Raw genomic sequence first — 17,737 nt, forward strand, 5'->3', positions numbered from 1 at the left:
GGCTCGGGAGACACTTCCAAAGAGGAGTAGACTGGTGCAGGTCTGGCTCCCTACAAGTCTCTGTAACAGGAGAGCTGCAATCCTATTTAGCACATTCTTGCTGCATAAGGAAAAACAAGTAGAAATGATAAAACCACTAAGTGTATGCACACAAATGCAGTAACATGGTTGGAAATGACATGATGATGTGTACTCTGATATGATGGTGTGTACTCAAGACAGGAGTTTTCTCAGTGCTTTGTGCTGTGCACAGTAAGGAAGAACAGCTCAGAAGTTGAGAAAGTTCTGGAAGGGATTAATTTTTTTTTTTCCCCATAAACTCGTTTTAAAAACTAGTAGCGGTAGGCTTGTTTCTTAGTATTCTGTGACTATTAGGAATTATCTCAAGGGGAGAGTCACTGTGGTTGAGATAGTGGGTGACTGCAGTTTCAGAGGTGCAGCTTCTCTTGAGCTGATTGTTCACAGATACCTCAGTATATTCTGCATTTTGTACATCCTTGTTTAAATGGTCATGTGAATTGCTGTATGATACTTTAAAATAAAGTATTTCTACTGCTGATTTTCCTCTTTTCTTCTTTTTAGGAAGCAGTAATGAAGAACAACTCCTCCAATTAAAAAGACAATTTACATTTATTTTTTCCAGAATATTCATGTAGCAGTGTAGTTAATTTAATATTGAAATCAACAATCCAGAATAATGCAAGTCCCTTTGCCACAATCAAAATGCATAATCCAACTTTCCTTTGTGTAAAGCATTATAAGCAGGTGCTATCATCAGGAAAAAGACTCTGTTATAGGAAAGCTTTTAGATTAATTCTGACTTTCCTTTACATGAAGTGAGGAGAGAATGACAACAGTGACAGTCTAATGCATGATGAAATTTACTAAGTGGAATTTTATTTTTTTAGTTGGTGGAATTATAATTTACGTAGTTGATATTGGAGTGGATTTCTGGGTAGCTAGTAAATATTTCTGTCAAGGACAATATTGTCTGGGTATATTGATACTGTGTTTTAGAGGTCTTTCATCATTAATAACTCAGATATTCAGTTACGAGTGGTTTAAAAATGACTGGGAAGGTACTGTTACTGGGAAGCTGAACTGGATTTTTCTAGTTCATCTCTTTCAGTGCGGAATTTTTATAAGGTAAGCACATTTTAAAATTTATTTTGAAATGAGAAGTCATATTGCTTTATGACAGTTTATTGAGGAACGCTTCAGATGGCTTCAGGGGCAAAACCACTTCTGGCCTTGGCAGTTATTGCTCCATGCAAGTAAATTGATTTTTGTCTGCGTATGCCAGGGGAAAATTATGTGAGGTTTTGATGAAAATGTAGATCTTCTTTCATTTTACCTGTAAGTAATAATTTTTGTCATTCACAGCCTAACTCTATTTGATTCATCAGCCTTTTGATAGGGCATATTGAATAAAAATGCTTGCTTTACAGAGTAACACTCTTGTAACTGATAAATGTAAGTTTTTAAAGTGATGTTAAGAGGGGAATTCATTTGATTACACTAAGCAGGTGAGACAGCTAAAGTAAGAGGTAATTTTTGAACCTGAGAGTCTAACCATATCTAGAAAAAACTCCAAAATTTGGAAGAGAAATGAATAGTTGAATAAGAGTACTTGCAGCAGTACTTCCTGCAAGGACTGAGTTAATGGTGACAGGAACCTTTGTTTACTGAAAGGCACATGTACAGGAATAGTTTAAGGTACCAGATGCTTAACATTCTGTGGTGGCTTTGCTATAAAATTATCATTATCATTATAGAGATCATTCGTACCAGGATTTTACTTTGATTTTAAAAATAAGGTGAAAGATGTTGGCAAAAAGTTCCGAATTTTAATTATTTTGAGTATGCGACGTGCAAGAAACTTGAGTGAATATAGACTTATTGGAGGGACTTAATAAAATACTTATTTAAAATACCTCCTTTACCTCCTGTATTGATCTTTGGACAGACAAGAAAGACACATTTAGATCAGCATAAAAATTTCTCTCACACGCATGCTTTATTCGCTTGATGTTATCATGGATTAAGGAAAATGACGGAGTTTACATGTCACAATTAACTTTTGCCTCTCAATGTTCTTCTTCCTTTGTCTTTTTTCTGTTCCTCCTCCTTTTACAATCCTGAAGTTGTAGACTTCACAGAGGAATATTTACTGACATGTTTAACTTTGCTGGTGTCAGGTATTAGAAGAACTTCGAATACTACATTTTGAAGAAAAAGAAAATCCCTCTTCAATTTCTCTGGATGGTTTCTTATTCACTAACCAGGTCCATGGACGTGGGTTGGTTCTTGTGAGATTTACCAAGACCTGGCCACAAGGACTCCCCCAGGTTCTGCCTTTTAGAGGGGATGTCTCAGGGGCCACTGTGTCACTCTCCTTTTTGTCTGTCCTCAAGGCTTTACATCTTCAGGTGTGGCTGGGAGTGCCATTCTTGTGCTTGTGACTTACAAACCTGACGCCCCGAGTTTGTTTCTTTCCAGGTAAATAAAAGGCATGATGTCATTTTTGGATAATTGGTGGTAAATTTTAAACCAGTAACCACAGTGTAGAATGTCAGAAATGCTCTTTCAATGTCTGGCTGAAAACCTTTCTTCTTCCCCTTTCTCTTCCATGATCTCACTCTTTGTAATCACTTCAGGACTGTAATTCAAGTTTCACCTTTGGCTTCATTTTACACTCCCAGGTTGCCCCTAAAATTTCCCGCTGATTAGTGCCTATCTCTTAAAAAACACCTTTCAACACAGACTTTCAGAATTCAGATCTCAGCTCCAATTGTTTACAACTCTAGATACTGTAGTCTTGACTTAGCACTTGTGTCTGTTCAAAATGGTGATTTTATGGACAAATTTTCATGGATTACCTTAACTTCAAAGAATCCATGAAACATCAAGATTTTCCTTGACCCATACCCTTAACAATGAATACCTCTTACTGTGAATTCCTATGATTTTCAAAGCTTCATTTCCACAACTAGCTGTATCTTCTCTAAGCTTCTTATTATCCAGCAAATACTACTCTGCCCTTTGTACTGACAGCGTTGTCAACTTGGCCACCTGTTCTCTATTGGACAAATGATATTATCTTCTATGCTGCCACTTATGCTTGGAAAAAGTTTCCAAGTTGATATGTATAAATTACAAAGTTCTTTCAGCCACTCCTCAAAATTCAGTGGTGTCATAATGCGTACTGTAAAGTATAAGCTGATAACAGCAAGCTGACATCTGTTCTTGTACCTTTGCGATCAACTATTAAATACTTCCTATTATATGTTTTCTTTTCATGTACAACTCCCTCCTGTCCTCCCTCTTAGTCATCTGATTTATCCAGTTAATTTAGACAATGAGTCTATCAGGTATCTCTAAAGTCAATGGATAAAAAACAGAGTTTGTCAGGAGTCAGATCATACTTGTTAAGGTGAGCTTCTCCAGAAAGTCATTTGAGGCAGGAACCTATGTTTTCCATTCACCACAGAGGAAAATGGGGGCCTAGCCAGTAAATATGGGAACGTAGGATGCCTGAAATTACAAGGTGTGACTACACCTTGCAAGATTATCTTCCTTCATTTCTTCTTTTCCTTCTTCCCTCTCTCATGTCTTTTACACCTCTTGCTCCATCTTTGAAATAGGGAGCTGCGCTGTGTTATGTTTGTACAGTGCACAGGACCATAGGAAGCAGTCTGGTTATGTTATCACACAACCAATGCTAAGTAATAAATACGGAAATCATATGTGTGTATGCACTTATGTACCTATATACGTATGTTAAAAATAGAAAGAAAAGGAAATTAAAATTGTTTCATATCTAATAAGTCTTTAGTATATTTTAATGGAAAGAATGCAGACCTGGAATTACTCTTCATATGAAATGTCATATTCTCTGCAAGGAGACAAAATTAAGTTGGTAAAGTATATATTAGCGATGCTAACTAAAATTATTTTCAGCCCAACTCTTTTAAATGGGTCACACAGATGTTGGTAGAATTGAGAACAGACTGTGGCACAACAGTGAAAATTAAGACAATAACACAGTCAGTGAATGTGGAAAAAGAGGACGTTTCCCTAGGGCACGATATGGATTCTGGAGTCCGCTGATGTGTAGCAGTTTGCAGCATCGGTCAAGAACACCTGAGGGAGACTAAATTTCAGCAATTAATAACCTTCACTGTCAGAAGAGAAGGCCATACAGACAGCAGCCATTGTGAAAATGGCAGCTGCTGTTGTGTCTCTTGGTGCATAAAGGGAGGCTCAAGATGTTCTGCGTCTTTGAACAGGAACAAATGTAAAAGTTTTTTTCTGTATTTGTAAAGATTAATTCTAAATCCATGAGACATCAGAGTAAATGTGAGTACTTTGCTGAATCTGGGATTATTTCATTATATGTTTTTAAAAGACAATGAGAAAAAAATCAGCCAAGATAGAAAATGTTCAATTTATACCAGTACAGACTTAAGACCTGGTAGGTCCCACCCAAAGAATGGATCAAAAATGAGGACTGAAGCCGGTAACATGCCTATAGCAATTTATGTGTATGACAAGAAGTTTCACAGGACAAAATAAATAGAAAGGTACTTAAGATATCAAGTCATGAGATACAGAGATTGAATTAAAATGGAAGGTTTGTAATGCTACTTTAAGTGAGTTAGAGGTTACATAATATGTACTTGATCACATTTTCTTAATATAAGTAGTTTACTGACCTAAGTACTGACTTTGTTGCATCAGTTTCATGGACTCAATCCAAACCTTTCAACACTTAGAAGATTAAGTTTAACATGCAGTAGAGAATAATTTTCCTTTGATTAAGGATGTATATGATGCTGCAAATTGACCGCATGACCAGAATTTAGACAGAACCATTATTGCCAGGTCTTTCACACCCTGCCTGCGTGAATTTCTAAACAGCACCCAAATCTTTATCAGTGTAGTTTGATGGGATGGGATTTATAGTTTGGGACTGGGATTGCAGTGGAAGTCTGAGGGTAAGCAGGTGACATATGAAATGATGAGGAAAATGTAGGAGCACCTCAAGAACAATGAGGCAGCAGAGCTGTGTTTAAATGAACATTTATAACAGGTAGGAGTCCTATCATCTGTGTTTTCCACAAAGCAATGCTAAAAGGCAGAAACCCTTTTTTTCCGGTGGTAAATGGCAACCCTGCGTTTGTCTGTATTAATGTCTCACTACCCATACCCATTTCACCTTCAGTTTAAGATGCACCGCTACTTAAAATATATAACCAATCCAATACTTTTAATTAATGTATTTTTTACTTCAGTTGAAGTAGCTTTTAAAAAGTTTTTTTGTTTTTTTTTTTTCCCAGTTTATGAAGACTGAAACACAGAGCTGCTCTGGCAATAGATACATTAATACAGAAATATAATTACAGTAGGTTCAGATCAGGCACAGTGTTTGGGTAAGCCATGGACTCGATAAAACGGAAAATTTGAGCCTGGCCTATCCCTTAGTACAGACTTAATTTTGCCCTTGCTTGTGAGTGCAATTGCCTAACACAAAGCCTAAAAGTTGGCTACAGGTCCTTCTTAAAATGTCCTAATATTACATGCCAAATGGGCAGGTGGGAATGGGAGTGTAAATTCAAAATACTTTTAAAAGATGAAAGATTTGTCACAACAAACTACAGTAAGTGACCATAGGCATGTGCAGCTCAGGGAATGCCACTTAGCTTAATACATAGACAAAGAGCAATTGAAGTATTTGGACTTCTCTAGGAAAAAACCCAACAATGTATTTTATACAGTATTTAAAATAAGAGGTGGACTAACTGAAATAGCTATAACTAGAGAAAAATACTATAGCATACCATCTTATAACACTATAAACCTATTATGCTATACTCAGTTTAGAAGGAATACGTTTCTGAAAACTGACTTGTGATTTCAGGTGTGCATCCAACTGGAATATTCCTCTTACAACAGGTTTGGTGTTTTCCTTGCGTACCATCTGCCTTCTCAGCTGTGTCCTCTGCAGCTCGAAATTCATGCAGCTGGTTTCCACTTCTTGCTTGTTGGACAAACACAGGCTTTGGTGAATGAGTCCGTGGATGGTTAACAGATTAGTTACTCACTCAATTGTTTTTTCTTGAAAACATTGCAAACCTTGCAGATATTTACATCTTGGATGCAAGGACCAGATGTTTTAGAATCCTAATTGCTTTATAAACTGAAAAAGTTACAGATGCCTTGCCAAACAGTTCAGTTCTTTGCTTATGAGAGATTAGTCAGAGAACAGTAAGATAAATACACAAAACATAAAAATAGGAAAGAGTTTCCTTTGGAAGTAAATAACGGATCTCGAGCCAGCTCACAGAACCAGTGTATGGCCTGAATGGGCTGCAGGCTATGAATCTCTGTAAGGAGAAGAGCAAAGGATCTTCCCCTAAGGCTCCCACTACTGATGCTTTCGGGTTGCAATTCTCACTTGTATGCTGGATGTGCTTTAACATACCAGGGAATAAGCCATGATTCCTCTAGCATGGACTTAACCCAGGACCTGCAAATCCCATTTCTCTTGCTTGTGGTTGTGGAATAACCCCTGACACTGTCCCCCACTGTGGTCAAAGGATTTAGTCTTTTAAGTTGGTGAAGGTTTTAAACTTTTAACACCTGGAGGGGTCAGGATTTCCTCCTAGCTCCTTTTCTAAGCAGAAGGGGACTGTGTTCCAATGTCATTTGGGATGAGATCTGTGTGGCTAATGATCTGCTGCCCCCTGTTTTCTATGTAAAGGAAATGCAACTGCATGGGTTTCATGGAATCTGCACTGTATATGATCACATGTATGATGAGGGAATTGAGAACCTGTTGCACTTGAATCACAGCATGAATCTTGAAATCATCTCAGATGCAGCCTTAGGGAATGGAAGTAGGAAGCAGCCTAAGGCACAGGACCTTGCTTTTCTCAGCCTGCACATTTAGCAAGCTTGTACAGCTGTGTAAGATAACCCAGTGATGGTCTGCTGTGTTCCTGCTTCATTTCTCGAGAAAATAGATCTGAATGAATGATGTAATTCTCATAATTCACAAAATTCTTCTGTTGAGGGGTAAGGCCTTTAGCAATATTTCTAATGCTTGAAAAATTGGATGAATAACTGAAGTGAATTTTCTTGAAAAACGACTGCTTTTGCTGTCCTAGCCTGCCAGTTACAGTTGAAATGTGTTCATTGGAGAAGAATATTGGAAGTTTGAGACATCTGGGAACCGAATATTCAGAAATAGGCTTGAAGGTGGTGGCTGAAAGCTGTTACACTCAAAATCCTGTTTATAGCCAAACACAAAGGATTTATATACCTATAAAACCAAGAACTTATTTTTCGTATAAGTGAAATTGTAACAGTTGATTCCAAGAATCGTTATTAGTCTAGATATACTTATTACAGGAAAAGAAACAAAACTTCTATGCATGAAAAGTTTTAGTAGTAATAATACTGTTAAAACTGTTACACACAGTACCTGGGTCTTAAGGTCAGCAGTTTCGTTCTGGTGCATGGGTGAGTGTTACAGATGTTACCTGTGTCTGAAGTCCTGCTGGGAGGAACATGATGTTTGTGTTGATGGCTGCTTCTTCATTCTTAGGATCCCCTTTGGGTTTTTTTTGTATGTTTGCTAACACACTTTTAGACTTTGCTTTCTCTTACTTTCCCTTACTTTCTCTGCAGCTTCATGTTACATCCAAACTCAGCATCGGTCATGCCTTTTATGCATGTTAGATACTATTTCTTTGTTCTCTTTGTCACCTCTAAAATTAGTTTCATCCAGCTCCAAGTCTTCATTTCTATAACTGACCATTGGTGAGTTGTTTACAGCCATGGAGTCTCCAGTGTCAAGCCATCCCTTATCATCCTATGCACTTCCATACTCTATCCTGTGTATCTCAGGACCTCTGCTATCATATCAGGATTATAATTCTCTATACTACATCATGTCTGTTATAAATATCTCATTCAATACAGAATATCTGCTTGCTACTGTTATCTATATAAAACTACGGCTGTACCACACAGAAATGAACAGAAGTAAAACAAATTAGCCACATAAGATTCACATGCATACTTATGAGGTTACTTCTCTCTGCTTTGACTTAACTAGTTCCTAAAAAGTAATCTTTACTGCTGAACAGCTCATCTGGAAAGACGTCTTTAGTTGTGAAAACTCCTTCTTCTGGAATTGCCCCTTTTAGTCTATTATAGAAAGAAGCAATACCTACCTCCTATGCCTCCAAAGCACTAGTGCAATGAGTCAGATCATTCTCCAGGACTATATGTGTGTGTGAGTCAATTAGGGACAGTGGAAATACTATAATTTCCAGGAACTGGAGCTTTGGTCCTACATCAGGTTGTAGCCACCATCTTGTTTTCTCAAACAGAGCTGTAAAGATTACTATATACAATAGCTAGTTCTTCTCTTAATTATCAACATGATTTTTTGATTAAAACTTAAGCCTTCTCTCCCCTTTGAGGTGCTATGTCCACCTCCAGACCTGAAAGAAAGGTCTTGAAAATGGGAATAAGTGTAAGGTTTTATTTATTTCTAAGCAAAACATTGGAGATATTCTGAACAGAAAAAGTTCTTTACCACACAGAATCACAACCATTTGTCACTAATTCCATGTATCTTTGCATTTACTGCTCTTTCAGAGGAAATGGTCATTTAGGCTTAATTGAAAATGAACCAGAACTGTACTAAAAGTAATTTAGGCACATCCATTTGACAAGGCAAATGGCCTGCAAGAGACTGAAATGGGAAAAATCGTTGTTAGACTATAGCATTTTATTGAGTTTCACTTTTAAAAAACACTGTCTAACCTAGTCTCCTTTTTTTAATAGGTATTGGTTTGCTTTGAAGTATGGCCGCCAAGCTGCATTTAAACAAAACAGCAGCAGAAATGCATCAGAAACAGACCTTCTCAACTTCATTCAAAGACAAGCCATTGCTGTAGTGACTGATATTAACATGCTCAGGGTGTTCAAGACTTTTCTTGAGACCACACCACAGCTTTTTGTCCAGATTTACATCCTCATGGAACATGAAAAAAAACATCTCTATCAATGTGAGTCTGCCTTTTTTCTTAATTTGCAAGTTCAGTATCTTACCTAAAAAGATAACTCATGTGACTGGACAACATTTTAAACATACCTTGGAAAACATACACTCCACTGTATAATTACACTGCATTTAGTTAGAATTTCTGTCTAGTAGATGGTTTGTTCTGTTAAATCCGTGAGAAGGAAGATTTTACTACAATAAATCAGAATATGTAATAGAAACATAATGATATCTCATATGAAAATAAGCTATTGAATACAATTAGTATATAATTTACAGAGCAATTTGTTTTGTGTGTTTTTGTTGTCAGTTTCTTTTAAAACTGTTAACTGGGCATCTTAAAATCAGTAATGTATTTAGAGCAGTCCTGTGAGCTGTCACTACCATCATCTCCATGTTACACAATAGATGAGGGGCCGAGTCAAAAAATCCCTAAGGACTTAGCAGCATTGCAGAATGAAATATGATGAAGAGATACCGGCTCAGCTCTTGGAAGCAAGACAGCAGTTGTACCATTTCCAGCTCTAAAACTAGCAGCATTATTGGCAAGACATTGACTTACTCAGGGTAGGAATTTATCTCACCAAATGGAGAGACCTGCACTGCTGTCTAGTGCTCCTTCGTAGTCCATGGGGTCAACAGGTATTCAGACAAAATGGTCAGATGACTCTCAACTTAAATATGGCCATATGAGGGGTTAAGTCTCAATTATAGATTTTATAGACATCCCAGAGTCAATATCAGTTGCTGAAACTTGTGGGCTATTTGCAATATTTTGGGAATTTCTAAGTCGTCTGTGCACGGAGATGGCAAATATGAACACAACTTAGGTGAGACTATGGACAGCCAGAGGCTAGGCAGGATAATGCAGGTATCCCACACAGCATCAGATGCCTAGATTTAGATAACTAAACTAAGCTTTAAAATTAAGGTAACCTGTTCAGGAGCACAGAGGAAATATAAAATTTATATAAATAAAGTATTAAGAAAGCATGCACTTGTCCAAAAGTTCATTCAGAAATTCTAATGTAAAATAAGTATCTTTTTCTTAGGCTTAACATTTATCCCTGTGTTTTGTTTAGATGCTGCCATTTTTATGTCTTTTTGGGGTATCTCCATTTCAACGGTTGATTATCAGACATCATTACGAAAATCTCTGCCTGATAAAGATGAATTTCAGAGGCTTCCCCAGTTAGTGTATCTCTTCTATAAACTGCTTACCATCACTTCTTGGATTATCAGTATTTCACTGATCACTCATCTAAGTGCTATAAGCTCTGGAATTCTGGTGATATTTCTTTGGATCTGTGGCTTTACCTGGACTTTGACACAACATACGGCATTTTGCAAATCTAAGAAAATGGAATATCTCTACAGAGCTGTTGTTGGAATCATTCTAATTTTTACCTTTTTTAACATAAAGGGGAGAAAATCCAAAGTTTTCATTTCTATTTATTATGCTACTCACACTGTTGTAACTCTAGTTATTTTGTCTGTATACATGTTTCAGAAACCACCTATTATCAGGGAAATACATTTTACAATTGTGAGCATCTTAACTGTTCTTAGTCTGGTGCTAGGTAATATTTTTCTTGTTGTCTATTATAGGTGTTTTCATCCCACTGTTTATTGCAGAGCACAGACATATTCAGATGAAGTTGATGGAGAGGCAAGACAAAAAAATAGAGTAGAAAGCAGTAGGTTTCAAAATTTCATAATGCAATGAACTGTATAGATACTTTTTGTGTGGATTTCAAAGCAAACACTTGTTGGGCAGTCTGTTTCTCTGTCATTGTTTCTTGTATATCGTCACTGGCTCTGAATAACTATTGTTTTCTGTGATGCTGTACAATGCCTTCATAACATGAATATTTCTCTATGTGCTGGTCAAAGTTAGTTTTGAAAAAAAAGCATTTTAATCTATCCATCCAACAGAATTCACTGTTTCAGTTTTTAGGAATGCAAATAAAACATAAGAAAAGCTAAAAGTAAATAAAATGAAAGCCAGCATGAAAAATGTATTCTATTCATTTATGTTGATTCTGTTAAAAACTAGGCTTGCTTTTGTTCTCTTGCTGTAAGGAAAAAGGAGTGCATTGGAAATAACTGGGGGCAGCGAAGAGTTTATCTGCTTCTCCCCATTAGTGCAAGGGCTGCAGTCTTCTCTAGATAAGCATAGCTACAAACCATACTGCATTCTCCTTAAAAATCCCCTAAAGAACAGATTAGATTTATGGCTCAATCATTGTCTTGCCACAAGGAAATCTGGGGAGATATTTTCAAGCATTTTATCTTCTAGGTGTTTTAATGACTTCTTTATTGGTTTTATTTTTCTAACCTTTCATGCAACCTTCTGTATTTAGGGGTGATGTCAGCTTGTTGTTCTGGATTATAATAGCAGACGGAGTGATTTATGGATGGACATGAGTCTTGCATATAAAGGAAGAACTATCTTCCTTCAAGCTTTTCTCTCCTTTGAGCTCTAAGATGTAATACTTTAAATGCTAGTTTCCGTTGAAATAGGGGTCTATACAAGGTAGGCAGTGGTGCAGCTTCTTTCATCACTGGAGAAAAGAGAAGCAACTGTTCTGATGCGTGGCACTCACAGGGGCTGGGAAATGATGGAATAACCAGCTTGTCCATCAAGATTCATTGTCAGATGAGAGTGAAATTAGCATTTGAACACAAGACTGAAATGTTGTCTTAATCAACAGTAAAGAGAATAAGCTTGATAGTCAGAGCTTCTTCAGAAATAAAATCTAAGGAGAAGTCTTCCAGAGCTGCTGGGTTTTGGATCTGAATTATGAAAACTGATTCTCTTTCTCTTCCCTCCTTTCCCCTTCCAATAATTCACATTTGCAGTTAGAGTAGCCACAGGCAAAGCAAAGAAACAGAGTTTGAGAAAAGAGACTAGAGATAAGTAAAACTGATAAACTTTGCCAGGAACCAAATCTGTTAGCATTATTGATGGACAGAGCACATCCCTGAAACTTTGGGGGATGCGCTGATGCTGTGGTTGACAGTTTGGCAACTGGAGAGCTGTGTCTTGCACTTTCTGTGTCAAGTCCATGGACTGCAGATTGCCTTTATCTTGTTATACTTCCAGCCTTAGCAGAGCTCAGGGAAGTTTCTAAATGTGTTTCTTTCCTGTTACACTGCCATAGTTCTCCTTACCAGGCCAACCACTTATATCTCTCAAGGAAATTAATTTCTAGGTGCATAACTTGGACTGAATGGTCTGTCTTTCTGAGAATACACATAAAAAAGCAGTCCAGTAAGAAGAATTTACACCTAAAATCCTTCCTTTCCACTTAGAGTTAACTAGAATGTAGGTCCAGAAGACAAGACAGGACAAGAAAAAAACCACAATCTACAAGATTTAAGCAATAGTTTTTCTGAAATGAATATATAGACCAGTACCTTCACTTCTTTCTATGCTGGAATAGAAATTTGCTTGCCTTGGAAAGGCTGTTAAGATAAGAGAAAAAGCCCAAGGCTCTATACTGCTTCATACACCATGATTGCCCTAAGTTCTGTCTCCTTTATCTACAGAGTATTTATTACTGGTGATGGTACCCTTTGCATATCTGTTTTTAGGCTGAACATACTCCTATGTTGCTATGAAAAGATAGGATCCTAAATAGTGAAGGCTATCTGTGTATTTCTTCCCACACTTCTATTCTTTGTTATTCTGAAATCCTGAGAAGGGACTAGGGTAAGGTAGGGTAGAAAAGGGAGAATATTATCTCCATCGTGCAGAAAATTACAAAATTTTGTCTAACCATTATTTGGAAGAAGATCTCAAATTTTCTGCATTATCTGGGAAGCAGATCTCTAGGGAAATAATGAGCTTCTGAGTAGCCCTAGTGTGGGAGGGTCAGCTCTGGGGCCTCCAGGTTGTTTGCCTGCTGCCATAAATCTGGATCCAGAGGTGCTCTGCAGGAAGGTTGGTTTCTGGTGAAATAAAACTAATTTGTCTTGGCGATTTTTCACTCCCCCTTTCAGTGAACTGATAATTTCTAATTCAAAGTATCTCACCATTACCATCTCTTTGGCCAACTGTTAAAACTCATTTTCTTTCATGGGAGAAAAGCTGAATGTTTTGCTGCCTTCTGTTGTTCTCCTTATGTCTCCTCATTCCCTCTTCTGTGCCACTGAGAGGAATGCTATACTGAAGTTGAGCCCCATAACATTTATGTGTTTAGTTATATCATGCTAATACAAACACACACCAAACCAGTTTCAATCCCTATTTTATGCTTGTAAGTCCTAGTGGATATAAATTTAGCCTTTGGGATTTCTTTTGGGAAACCATGCAGATTCTTTATACAAAGCTTAATGATCTTTGTTATTTTGCCACAGATACTGTAAATGTCTCCATTTTGCTGTCATCAGTCAGAGGACCTTTAAGAGATGGGAATTCCTAGTCCCCTGTAGACATTTATTTATTTATTTTAATCTTTAATCTCCTTCCTTTCTTCTTGACCTTGAGTTCAAGATATTCACTTGATTCCCTTCAACTTCATAGTTACAGAAATGGTTTCTAATTAACTTGATCATTCTAACTCAGAATCACTGCAGCAGTGAAGACAAGGAAGCGGATGAATTGATTCTAGACACACTTCATAGCATCGGTGACCACTGCAGACAAAACAAGCAAAGCCCCACTTCACCTAGGTGTAAAGTTCAAACAATAGACTTCATACATGTCCTTTCTGTTCCCCAACTGCTCTTAAAATTCAGCTGCCACTCAGTTCATGCATTGTGCCTGACCTTGTCATTTTAATCTAACTGCAAATTGAAAACAAATGCTTTTTTGCTTTTTTGTTAAGTATGTCCATTACATCTTACAAGAAGTATTTTAATAAGTTAAATAATAATAATAAACAATTTCTTCCTGTTTTGACTACTGTCAGACCTAGGTAAGAGGGACAACATTCAACAGAATTGTTTTAATTATCCTACTAATATTCAACGTGCATTGGTGAGCTCACCTGATGTACCACAGATAGCCCTGATTTATGAAGCCATAATTGAGTTTCCAATAAACATTTGTCAAAATAATGTATTCATTCAAACCAAAGCCTTCTTTATTTATTCATATAAAAGAGCACTTAACTTTCAACAAAGAATTGCCTGCCATCAAGAACACTCCATAAATGAAGGAAATTTATGAAGACGCAGTACCAGAGGGTGACCGGTGGAAGACAAAAGTTCATTTTAACCCTTCAGAGTACTGAGTTCCACCTCGTGTTTGTTACTGGTACTATGCATATTTCTTTCTAAAAGCCCAAACATTAATCTTTGTACATTAAAGCAACAGCTCTTTTTTCTATCGTGGTCTTACATTGTTTTCAAAATAAGATCTCTCACTTCTATTATGCAATGTAGCTACATGCACACAGCTCAAAGGTCAGTTTTTAGGCTTAACTACATTCTGCCCACAGTTGTCACAATATTCTTCCTAAAAAAGTTAAGCTTTGAGAGGCTAAACAACTTACCTTACCTAAGGCAATACATGTACTTGCCAGTCCTTCTAGGTGAAGAATTTTCCTGTTCTACCTCTTTATGCTTTTCTTTACTTCCTAGTACATTAGTTTCATTTGACAGATTTTTAATACAAGATGAACAAAGTGTATGGACTGTACAATCAATATTTGAGTGAAGTGCAGACAATCCCTTGGGATCCACCTTTACCAGTTTTTTTTTATTTTATCTCCAATCTCTCTGACTATGCACAGGCATTTTTTAATGTGAGCCTACAAACATCTTGGAAAAAGAGATGGTTACCTATTTTGTTCTGTGGGGGGTAGGCCAACTGCTGAAAAAATCAAGGGCTAAATGTCCCTGAAAAGCTCCTGGCTGCTGTGAGAAAGCAAATGACAAAACTGCGTGTTTGAAGGTCACTTGCAAGATATATGAAGTTATGAAGATGGAGAGGAAGGCATAGTGAACAGACAGCGGGAGCTGGTGTTTTTCAGCCATTTTTCACATAGCACACTCCACACATTCAGTCAGGCTTGAAGTGTGTTATTACTGTAGTAGAGCAGAAAGGGACCTCAGACATCATTTTGTAGAGTTTTTTTGTCCGACAGCAGAACCATGGTGCTTGTGCCATTCCTGGCAGGTTTTCTAACTGATTCTGAACAACAATGTCCCAGGTAATCTTCTCCAGATCTACGCAGTCTTGTCCGTCAGAAGCCTCCTATGTCCAGCCTCTTTACTGCAATCTGAGTCACTTGTTTTCCTCCTTGCCTTGCAGAGAAGACTGTTTCCTTCTGTGAAGCAGTATTTCACGTATTTGAACATCATGTTCCAAATACCAAACACACAAAACCACTTAATCATGTATATCTTGTCTTCTACACTGACAATCCTTCCTGCTGCCTTCTCTTCCAGTTGATCATGTGCTTCTTGAAGTGCAAGACCTAAATTCTTTATGCAGTACTCTAGCTACTGCCGAGTGCATCAGATGGATTACTTCTTGTGTCCACAGGCTATAATTCTATTTTTATATAATAATTACGGGGTGTTTGTTTGTTTGTTTTAACAACATAATGACTTTCAGTGACACATATTCAATGCAATGTAGCACAAATATTTTTATGCAGAAGCATTGTCTCCCTTTGGGTGTTTGATTTTCACTGTAAGATGAGGTTCAGCTCCTGCCTTCTTTAGGGTCTGGTTTCCTTTACAGAGATTTGTTCCCATGAATATGCAGCCCCTGGTCTAGAAAACAGAGTCTCCTATTCAGTGACAAAACTTTAGTCAACAGAATTTGGCCGGGTCTTCACATAAAGCTTTGAGAGGCTTCAGAAAAACACCATCGGCTTTTTAGAATTCTGCTACACCTATATTTGGAGTTTTCCAAAATTACGTTCTAGAGGAAGATATGCATCTACAGTGAACATTGCGTTATTGAACTGATAAAAGAACTGCATTTGTCTGGTTGGAGTCATGCTGTGTGGGGATGCATGCTACTGCCATGACAGAAACCACATGCTGGTGACAGTTTTGTAGAACAACAGGTCTTTGTCACAGTTTGAATTAAATGAAAAGGTAGAGTGATAAGGAATAGTATTTTTGTAATCTGGGCTCTAGAAAATGGTGTCATATAATAAATACAGCAACACAGAAAGGTAACATGCTACAGGTGTCTTCCAAGCAGTTTTGGGCTATGTTTTGCTGGGGCATAGTCATTCCTAAAGTTAGATTTAAAAGGATGTCTTAGTCATCTGTCACTTGCTTTTGTGAGCACTCCAAAGCAGCAAAACAGTAATTCATCTAGCTCTGCATTGCTTTGCTAGTCACTAGTGTGTGGCAGCATTATCTGAGTGGTGCTAGTATCCCTACTTAAAGGTTGGTATTTATCTCAGTTTTCTGCCATATGTAGTTAATTCAAATTAGATGTTAAGTTGCATAGGATCATCTATAATCAACAGCAAAAAAACCCCCACAAACCAAAACACCAAGGAGACTATCATCCTGTCTACCACCTATTTAGGATGTGATGAATCTTCCTTTAGAGGTGCCCTTTCCCACTCACTACAGAAGGAACATTGACAGGATGAAGTTTAGGTAGGTAAAATTAGGTAATATAAGTCACCCTTTGCCCAGTAGTTCCATCACATGTAGCAGAATCACAGTAAACTGGCAGCAAGAATCTTTCTTCAGAGTGTCTATACCACAGTGGAACCACTGAAAAGCTAAAAATTGAATGATGGAAATGCATCTTCTTTCTGCTACAGACATGGACTTCTCTGAGATGCTGAGATCTTGTAATTTGCTGCTTCTGCATAATGGTTTACATTTAGCTTTTAAGACTGCCTTCTTAAAGGCTTTGGACCATTTCTGAACAGCATGTTGAAATAAGCAACCTTCCTCTGAAAATTAGTATTAATGTCTTCAATGTAGTAAGCAACCATCACAAGTATTTTAAAGTCAAACACATATCAACTTATACTAGATTTTGCTTAGGTGAAAATTGCTGATACGACTTAACATTTTCTTACTTGAGAAGTAAAGTGGAAGGAATTTACCCTTGTTGAATTCTCCCTGAGTTCTCCACCATGGCATCAACCACATGAACTTAACAGAGTGTGACCTTGCAGTATGCAAAGCTGAATGGCAGAGTTGCAAAAATACAAGAGAAAACAGGCTAGGCCACATAACATGGAAGAAGTCCTTTATAAACAGCCTCATAAATGACACTATCAAAATTTGCATAGGCTAATAAGCTTGCGCTTCGGCAAATACATGTCATAATAAACAGCTTTTAAAAAAACATAATATAAGCATTTTTTTTGTCTAAATAGTTTGTCCATTTCTACTGTGTTCTGTTAAACAGTAAGCATGGCATTTTCAAACAAGAATGACTATTGTGTGAAAAAAGAATATAAAATTATAGTTAGTGATTTAATTTGTATAATTATAATCAGACTTGAACAACAACTATAACTATCAGTAACTAATGCCTTTCTTTGGAAAAAAAATAAAAGAAAGAAATGAAAATCCTGAAAGCCTTCCCTTACTCATCTTCTCACAGCCAATGAAATAGTGTTTACATGTATTTATAAGTATAATTAAAGTAGCCAGGTGTGGCCTTCCTCAGTCAGAAAAAAAACCCAACACACAAACACAAGGATTGGGTTTTTTTTG

At 37.2% G+C, this 17,737-nt stretch overlaps 1 protein-coding gene across 1 annotated transcript; it reads left to right on the top strand.

Moving 5' to 3' along the window:
- Positions 1–871: 871 nt before the first annotated feature.
- On the top strand, positions 872–10,805 carry XKR9 (XK, Kell blood group complex subunit-related family, member 9). Its single transcript, XM_010190507.1, has 3 exons — positions 872–1,146; positions 8,860–9,083; positions 10,162–10,805. Exons 1-3 carry the CDS (start codon positions 872–874, stop codon positions 10,803–10,805), a joined length of 1,143 nt encoding a protein of 380 aa, XP_010188809.1.
- Positions 10,806–17,737: the final 6,932 nt, after the last annotated feature.

The sequence above is a fragment of the Mesitornis unicolor genome, unplaced genomic scaffold, assembly GCF_000695765.1.
Source record: "Mesitornis unicolor isolate BGI_N332 unplaced genomic scaffold, ASM69576v1 scaffold10888, whole genome shotgun sequence".
NCBI lineage: Eukaryota > Metazoa > Chordata > Aves > Mesitornithiformes > Mesitornithidae > Mesitornis > Mesitornis unicolor.

Coding starts and splice junctions, on each gene's coding strand:
- XKR9 (XM_010190507.1), top strand. CDS start 872: ATGATGAAATTTACTAAGTGGAATTTTATTTTTTTAGTTGGTGGAATT. Junction 1,147..8,859: donor CAGTGCGGAATTTTTATAAG/GTAAGCACATTT, acceptor TTTTTTTAATAG/GTATTGGTTTGCTTTGAAGT. Junction 9,084..10,161: donor AAAAAAACATCTCTATCAAT/GTGAGTCTGCCT, acceptor TGTTTTGTTTAG/ATGCTGCCATTTTTATGTCT.